General features: G+C 40.4%; 1 protein-coding gene across 1 annotated transcript; it reads left to right on the plus strand.

Annotated features, from left to right (window-relative positions):
• Positions 1-3,023: 3,023 nt before the first annotated feature.
• On the plus strand, positions 3,024-7,175 carry LOC139465213 (ficolin-1-like). The gene is made up of 2 exons (XM_071246879.1): positions 3,024-3,231; positions 6,421-7,175. The coding sequence occupies exons 1-2, from the start codon at positions 3,025-3,027 to the stop codon at positions 6,754-6,756; spliced, it is 543 nt and encodes a 180-aa protein (XP_071102980.1). The 5' UTR covers position 3,024; the 3' UTR covers positions 6,757-7,175.
• The last annotated feature ends 1,812 nt before the right edge of the window (positions 7,176-8,987 follow it).

The following is an 8,987-nucleotide window of genomic DNA, read 5'->3' on the forward strand; positions in this document are numbered from 1 at the left end:
CTGTGTGTATAGTGCAGGCAATGTAAACATTGAACTGTGTGTATAGTGCTGGCAATGTAAACAGTGAACTGTGTGTATAGTGCTTGCAGTGTAAACAATGAACTGTGTGTATAGTGCAGACAGTGTAATCAATGAACTGTGTGTATAGTGCTTGCAGTGTAAACAATGAACTGTGTGTATAGTGCTTGCAGTGTAATCAATGAACTGTGTGTATAGTGCTGGCAGTGTAATCAATGAACTGTGTGTATAGTGCTGGCAGTGTAAACAATGAACTGTGTGTAGTGCAGGCAGTGTAATCAATGAACTGTGTGTATAGTGCTTGCAGTGTAGTCAATGAACTGTGTGTATAGTGCTTGCAGTGTAATCAATGAACTGTGTGTATAGTACTTGCAGTGTAATCAATGAACTGTGTGTATAGTGCTAGCAGTGTAATCAATGAACTGTGTGTATAGTGCAGGCAGTGTAATCAATGAACTGTGTGTATAGTACTTGCAGTGTAATCAATGAACTGTGTGTATAGTGCTAGCAGTGTAATCAATGAACTGTGTGTATAGTGCAGGCAGTGTAAACAATGAACTTTGTGTATAGTGCTTGCAGTGTAAACAATGAACTGTGTGTATAGTGCTGGCAGTGTAATCAATGAACTGTGTGTATAGTGCTGGCAGTGTAAACAATGAACTGTGTGTATAGTGCTAGCAGTGTAAACAATGAACTGTGTGTATAGTGCTGGCAGTGTAAACAATGAACTGTGTGTATAGTGCTGGCAGTGTAATCAATGAACTGTGTGTATAGTGCTGGCAGTGTAAACAATGAACTGTGTGTATAGTGCTTGCAGTGTAAACAATGAACTGTGTGTATAGTGCTTGCAGTGTAATCAATGAACTGTGTGTATAGTGCTGGCAGTGTAAACGATGAACTGTGTGTATAGTGCTGGCAATGTAAACAATGAACTGTGTGTATAGTGCTGGCAGTGTAATCAATGAACTGTGTGTATAGTGCAGGCAGTGTAAACAATGAACTGTGTGTATAGTGCTAGCAGTGTAATCAATGAACTGTGTGTATAGTGCTTGCAGTGTAAACAATGAACTGTGTGTATAGTGCTTGCAGTGTAAACAATGAACTGTGTGTATAGTGCTGGCAGTGTAAACAATGAACTGTGTGTATAGTGCAGGCAGTGTAAACAATGAACTGTGTGTATAGTGCTGGCAGTGTAAACAATGAACTGTGTGTATAGTGCTGGCAGTGTAAACAATGAACTGTGTGTATAGTGCTGGCAGTGTAAACAATGAACTGTGTGTATAGTGCAGGCAGTGTAAACAATGAACTGTGTGTATAGTGCTTGCAGTGTAAACAATGAACTGTGTGTATAGTGCTGGCAGTGTAAACAATGAACTTTGTGAGCTAAGGGCACAACACAGCAGTGCTAATTGCGCCTCTGTCGGCGGGATATAACTGGAATGCTGTTCAAAGCGGCGATAAACCCAACTCACTCACTTAATCTGTTATCTCTTTTGTTTATACAATATACAAGCGTCAATAAGTTTCACCATGAATAGTATGATTTTCCTTGCATTTGTATTATTTATGTTTTCTAGCCAACTTTTTATCCTTTTCCTTCTAGGATTCACCATGCCTAAACGGCGGTACCTACAACTCCACCACTGCGAAATGTCGATGTTTTCATGGCTTCGTTGGAAATTTCTGTGAAAGACTCATGTATGGTAGGATACTTTAATTAGAAAACTAATCTCGTCTTTGTATCTTTGTTTGTTTGTTGTTTAACGCCGCACTCAGCAATATTCCAGCTATATGACGGCGGTCTGTAAATAATCGAGTCTGGACCGGACAATCCAGTGATTGATATCAAGACTTGGTTGATGCATGTCATCGATCCCAATTGCGTGGATCGATGTTCTTGATATCAATCACTGGATTGTCTGGTCGACGCTCAATTATTTACATACCGCCGTCATATCGCTGGAATATCGCTGCGTGCGGCGTAAAACAACAAACCAACAACTCATGTGCTTTGTGTGACGTTATGAAATACTGACGGTGGACGCCACAATCTTCAAACAATATGTCATATTTTATTACTTGCCCACGAAGAGATCACTCGTTTAATAAACATACAGCTGTATTACACATTGTGTAATACCAAAACGCCTGCTTATATACTCTCGGAACACGTTTTACGAACACATATTGAAAGCTCTCGTCATCCATTGGCTTATTCAACAACATTGCGGGTGGAGATGATGGATCACTGAGAGGAGCTTATGCACACTCGATGACCCCAGCAACCTTGTTGCTAGGCTGATGTCACATGGCATTGTTTCGCCGATGGATCTTGCAACAAAATTCCACAAATTACGTCATCTGGTACAGTGACGTGATTGTTAACTTTGAGGTGCAAGGCCCCCGTTGTAGCGCAACGACAGTCGTTAGTATAAGTTAAAGTATGTGAGCTGCGAAAACCTTAGCGCCACGATAATTTTGTGGAACGGACGCCTGAATTCTGAGGGTAGACCGTTGTATGGTATTAAATTCATACGTTTCAACTTTTGACGTGTTTGAAGTATTATTATTATTTAACTCATTTGGATTATGCCGTGGTTCGTGTAGGTGCATGTCAGCCTATTCACACTCAACAGCATAATTCTTAAAAACCCGTTATAAATGGCAAGTAATAAATAAAATACTAAACTCGCTCCCGCGTAAAACCAATTTTATGAAACTCGTGAATAGTTGTGGTATTTGACTCGCTTTCGCTCGTCAGATACCACATTTATTCACTCGTTTCATAGAATTGGTATTACACGGGAGCTCGTTTAGTATTCTATATGTATGTTATACAAAGAACTCGTACGTCCACAAATACACACGGTTGTTTCAGACTGTAAGGATGGTTTTGACTCAGGACTTTACCTCGATCTGAGAGACGTCTTCTACATCCATCCCCCGACCTCATCCTCGCCAATCAAGGTATTGTGTGAAATGAAGTTCGGTGGTAGGTTGTTCGTGATGAGAAAATACACGTGGTACCCCTATGTAGATTTCAACCGGACTTGGGATGAATACAGAGACGGATTTGGAGATCTTAATTTCCATGGAAACTTTTGGCTTGGGAACGAGAAGCTCTTTCTCGTCACGACTCACAGGAACATGAAGTTTAACATCCAGATGACGACATTGGGGACCTTCAAACAACACTTCTATGGGACATTTCAGGTATTTGTTTATATGTAGCTTGATGTTTGGTTGAATGTTATTTTGTGCCGTAACCCAGTGGTCGATAGTATGAACCCCGATCCACGCCAATGGGGTACCATGACTCAGTCAGGTCACACACTAGAAACATCCGATCCTCGATATTCGGCCCTTACGACGTGCATCGGTTCACTGAGGACATATTCTGTCCCAGGTTTGTAACTGGTGGATTTGCAGTAATACCCGTTTTATTATCTCATATCCATGGTTTACATAACAACTTAGTCGAGATTTAATGTACTTTGCCGAGGTATAGACGCTTTACGATCGATTAACATAACCACGTGTATTGTCTCTAAATACATACATGTATTCCACACGTATGTCATCGATGGTGCAATTTATGGGGTCTACACACATATTTCCCTTTTCACTTGAATACGTGCAGGATATACGACAGCATATTGTTATAAGGTTAAAAATGCATCCCAGAAACTAATGATAACAAAGAGAACCATTATAGCTGCAATGAGGAGTTACATTAGATAAACATGTGACAGAACTTTCAGTTGGAAAGGAATCAATAGAGAAAAGACATTTCACATTTATCACAAGTGTATTCTGGACATTTCACATTTATCATTGGATTGGTTTCTGGCTATCGTCCATGAGTTAATGAAACAAATGGGGAGTTTCAAGGCATAATTCATTTGGAGCTTCCGGACGCGGATCACAAAATCAATAGAGAGATGAGCAATATGGCACGTAGGCTCCGGTATTTTTCCGATTACGACACACATGAATTCATGGTCAGATCTAACTTGTAACGAATCAAATGGAGGTATTGAGACATGTGACAAGGACAGGCCAGGCTCGAACACTATAAAATGATACCCTCAACATTAGGAGAGGAGAGCGAGGTTTGCAATCGATCGAGTCGAATCCCGATCGTTCTAAGTTTCCCCCAGCTAGTAACGAGCCTGGCCAGTCTGATCCTGTCCTGTATTGATAGATGGGCAACCGGTGTTGCGTTTCTTTATTATGCGGATGTGAATGCTGATAGAGACAACTTGGAGTAAGGGTCATTAGACCAATCACTCCTTGACGGAGCCGAGTCGTGGTGGACAAGGCGAGGGCAATGTCCTGGCTTAATTGACCACAAGGACCAGGAACGGCAATACATTGAGTAACTGTAGCAGGGTCGCACTGGACGCCCAAAGGCAGTTACGACAATATGCCTCGAAACGTCGCTCAAAATAAAGTTAGTGGAAGGTTTTATGTGTTTGTTGTGAAACGCCGCACTCAGCAATATTCCAATTAAATGACGGCAGTCTGTAAAAATAATCGAGTCTGGACCAGACATTCCAGTGATTGATATCATGAGCATTGATCTGCGCAAATGGGATACAAGGACATGCCTCAACCAAGTCAGCCAGCCTGACCACCCGATCCCGTTAGTCTCTTTCGACAAGCATGGTCGCCTGTTACGGCAAGCATGGGTTGCTGAAGCCCTAATCTACCCCGGATCTTCACGGGTCTAGTGGCAGGTAATAAGTGAGCACTGGTGGCCCAATGGTTTATGGCGTCCCGAATAGCAATGCAGAATTGTGTCCCTTAGGCATGTCAGGATACGCTTATCATGGGTTCAAATCACAGTTCCGTCCAGGTTCATCTTCCCGAGGCAAGTGAGTTAACTGACTATAAAAGTTCAGTTTCCACCCTTGCCGAACTAGGCTGGTATTATGGAGTTAGATTTTGTCTGGACTAACGAGTCTATTCATAGTCCAATCAAAATCGCGCACCGAAATCGAAATCCGGTTGGTAGAGTGTCATGAGATTTCGGTCGATTGCAGGATTTGCAAAGCATGTGCACCGCTAACTCGTTGTCAACAGATATTTTCTAAATCTTTTCATGTTTTTAATCAAGATGCTTACGTGATTTGATGCACTTCGCGATGTAAGACTCGTTTTATCACAATATAGAATCTTGATTATCGATCAGATCGTCTTGACTGGGCGCCACCGTTTTGTTTGAAACAAATGCAAGCGTACGAGAGGTTGAATCTGATTGGTCCATGGGAGAGGCATAGAAAGGTCATAACTCATAATAGCCACTGGTGGCGCTACCATCGAGCCAAGGAATTCCAGCCTTATTGGACAAGGATGGAAACTGGACTTTTAAAGTCAGTTAACTCTCTTGTCTCGGGAAGATGGTCCTGGTTATGACTTGTACCCATTCTCCATATGTTCACTAAAGACATTAAGAGATGGTACTTGTTGTAACCCGGTCTGGCGCTCCATATTAAGGTATACTGTCTGAGTGGGATATCCGTGTTAAACTGCGGCATGGCATCTCAATGGTAGCATTAATTACCCCTTACGCACGAAGCTATATCAGTGCAATAATCTTGAACGCGACGTTAAACCCCATTTCACCGTGATAAAACTAAGATAGTGCTCAAAGAGGTGTTAAACACAACTTTCTCACCCACTGCAGGAAGTTAAACGGGACACGTATTTTCGGACACTTTTGGCTTAAGCTTAGTTAATACTAAATAACGATCTAAACGATACTAAAGAAAGTAAACACTCATGTTTGATGGAGGCTAAATTGAAACATATAAGATATGTTTATTCGATGCTGATGTATTTGATGCGAGTATCATAGTTGTGCTCTGAGGCCGTTTGCGGGGGCACGGTAGGCCCAGTCGTCTAAAGCGCCGCGATTCGTCGTGCAGAGTTACGTCCCTTGGGCACGCCAGAAACCTATGATTGTGGGTTCGAATCCCGGTTCGCCCCGATTATGTTTCTAGGTTTGTCAGCACCATACCCGTGCTTGTGGGTTTCACCGAAGTGGTAAACGTCTGAGACATGCATCACTTCGGGCTTTCCTCACACATTAAGCTGACACACCGTGATGTAACTGGAATACTGTTAAATGCGGCGTTAAACCCAACTCACTCATTCACTCACTGAGCCTGTTTGCACTGTTTTCAGACTCGTAACGTTTTGATAACGTTTGTAATTTGTTTTGGTCAAATCCAATTTTCAAGTGCATACATTTTTTGGCCCGGAAGTGTATTTTTCATGGCAAATAATCCCTTGCTATAAGGTTCTGCAGTAGGTCGTGTGTTCATGCGTTATTTAACTGGATGATCATTGAAGACGGAAAGCTTCTCAACATAATCCTTAATCGTAATTTTGTTCCAGGTGTCTAACGAGTCAAGCGGTTACCAGGTATCATTCCAGTCCAATTATCCAAATACCCTAGAAGATGGCCTTCATTATCTCAATAACTGCATGGAATATCAGCGTGATATGTTGTTCACCACCATCGACCGCGACAACGACCTCAACTCTGGAGGAAACTGCGCACAAATACATCTGTCTGGCTGGTGGTACAACGACTGCGGTGGTTGTAACCCGACAGGAAAACTACAGCCCAAATCCGAGACGCACCAGAGCTCGGATCCGACCTATATGTCCGTGCCCGTACCTGGCGATTGGGCAGCAGATACAATGCAGCTTATTCTGGAAAATATGTAGTAAATATGAGGAGTGAGTGGCGTTTAACGCCGCTTTGAACTGTATTTCAGTTGTCAAGATTCCTGCACATTGATAAAAAGAACGTCAATATTTGACACATTTCAAGACAGCAAGCAGTTGAATAGAATATCAACCACACCACTCGCCATTCACCCTGTTATTTGGAGTTGCTACCTTTACATTAAAAACAAAGCTTTATGGCAAGCAAACGAACTTTTTCTAATGTTCTGAACCTTATTAAAGTAAACGTGTTATCAAATAGTTTCAAGGATTGTTTACTGCTTAACAAAATCGTGAGCACATTTCTTGCTTGGATTGCAATATTGTTTAAAGTTTTCGTCTGCAGTAATTTATTGCCAGAATACAAGCCAGGGTAGCTATAGCCAGTAACTACTTCAACCGCATTTCCATTAATTTCAAAACATACACTTCCCCCATTTTTAGAAACAACTATTTTTGTTTTCGATAGATTCACTGACATTTTCAACAGTAATCATAACTTCGTTAGTAAATTGTCAACATTTTTACCAAACAAAATATGATCATCAGTAAATAGAATTTTAAAAAGTATATAACATCTGATGCAACTGAACACCAAAACGACAATTTCACTAATTCGGACTTAGCATACAGCCTTGCCTCATACCCATGAAACATTCAAATGTACCAATGTACCAAATGTACCAAATACTCTGTTGTGTGAGCCGTCACTAACGTCAGTTGATAAAAGCATCATACCAAATTTAAAAACAAGAACTTAATATTCACATCTATATCAAAAATGTATTATTTATGATTTCTTTCTATCCGTGGGCAAACCGACTGCGGCCAGTACGACAACGTCGCAAAATGACCTCACCATGTCTTGACTGACAACCAAAGTAGGTGTGCTGGTAACTAACAAAAGCACATTGGCCAGCAGAAATATCATTACAAATTTTTATAATATCAAGGATTATAGGATGATTCGACGAGACAGTTTTAAGTGCCTGAACGCAAGACAAGGAATCTGAAAATATTATGAACTTTTTGCATATATTTTGTTGTTTAATATAGGTCAAAGCGTTTACAATAGATTTGGCCTCAGCAGTGACGATTGAGCTATTATCTGGAATTTTTTAGGAAATAGTTTTGGATCCAATGAGGGTGGCACTTGCAACTTTGCCACCATCCTTGGACCCGTCTGTGAAAAGGGGATCTATGAGAATTATACTTTGTTCGCAATGGGCTATATTCTTGTTGATAAACGAAAAGATTTCTTCGGACTTTTTTTGCTAGGAAAGAGTGAGGTTTACATCTGGCTTCACCATCCGCCAATGTAGTGCTGTATTGCGGTGATAGTTTAATGCGGCGCTTTTCGGGGGAAGGTTCATCAGCTTCCTCACACAAACTGTCCAAAGTAGAGGCCCTAAAGGCTCCAAGAGAGCCTTAGGCCTTGGTGGTGTTTAGAGTCTAATTTTTCTAAGTTGCTTTTGAAAACTCCACTATAGACAATGGAACCATAATCTAGTTTAGAGTGTATTTATGACATGTACAAGTGAATGAGAGTTTCTGTTCCCCTCCCCACTCAGAATTTTAAACGACTTTTAAACAAGTCGGGAGCCTCCAGACACTTTGCCTTTAGAGATTTTATATGTGGTAAGAATGTGAGATAACGGTCAAATATGAGTTCCAGCAATTTGACCGTCACTAATATCAAAATAAGAGTACCGTCTTAAAATAAATCTGGATCCTTATGAGGTTTATATTCACCACAACAGTGAATGCAATTAGTTTTGTATTTAGAAAACTTAAAACCATTTTCGTTGGATCATTTTTGAATTTTGTAAGATGACAGAGACATAGTTGCACTGTAAGTGTTAGGGTTAAGATTATACATGTATGTATATTCTAGATAATCTGTGTTTAAAGATGGTTAACATTTACAATCAATAGACATAGTTGCACTGTATGCGTTAGGGTTAAATATGTATATATATTCTAGATAATCTGTGTTTAAAGATGGTTAACATTTACAATCAATAGACATAGTTGCACTGTATGCGTTAGGGTTAAATATGTATATATATTCTAGATAATCTGTGTTTAAAGATGGTTAACATTTACAATCAATAGACATAGTTGCACTGTATGTGTTAGGGTTAAATATGTATATATATTCTAGATAATCTGTGTTTAAAGATGGTTAACATTTACAATCAATAGACATAGTTGCACTGTATGTGTTAGGG

This window comes from Haliotis cracherodii, unplaced genomic scaffold, assembly GCF_022045235.1.
Source record: "Haliotis cracherodii isolate W230 unplaced genomic scaffold, xgHalCrac1.p SCAF_18, whole genome shotgun sequence".
Classification (NCBI taxonomy): domain Eukaryota; kingdom Metazoa; phylum Mollusca; class Gastropoda; order Lepetellida; family Haliotidae; genus Haliotis; species Haliotis cracherodii.

What these genes read in the sequence shown, in the direction of transcription:
- LOC139465213 (XM_071246879.1), top strand. Translation starts at nt 3,025, where the DNA reads ATGAGAAAATACACGTGGTACCCCTATGTAGATTTCAACCGGACTTGG. An exon ending in ACTTCTATGGGACATTTCAG is followed by an intron (nt 3,232 to 6,420) that starts GTATTTGTTTAT and finishes ATTTTGTTCCAG; the next exon opens with GTGTCTAACGAGTCAAGCGG.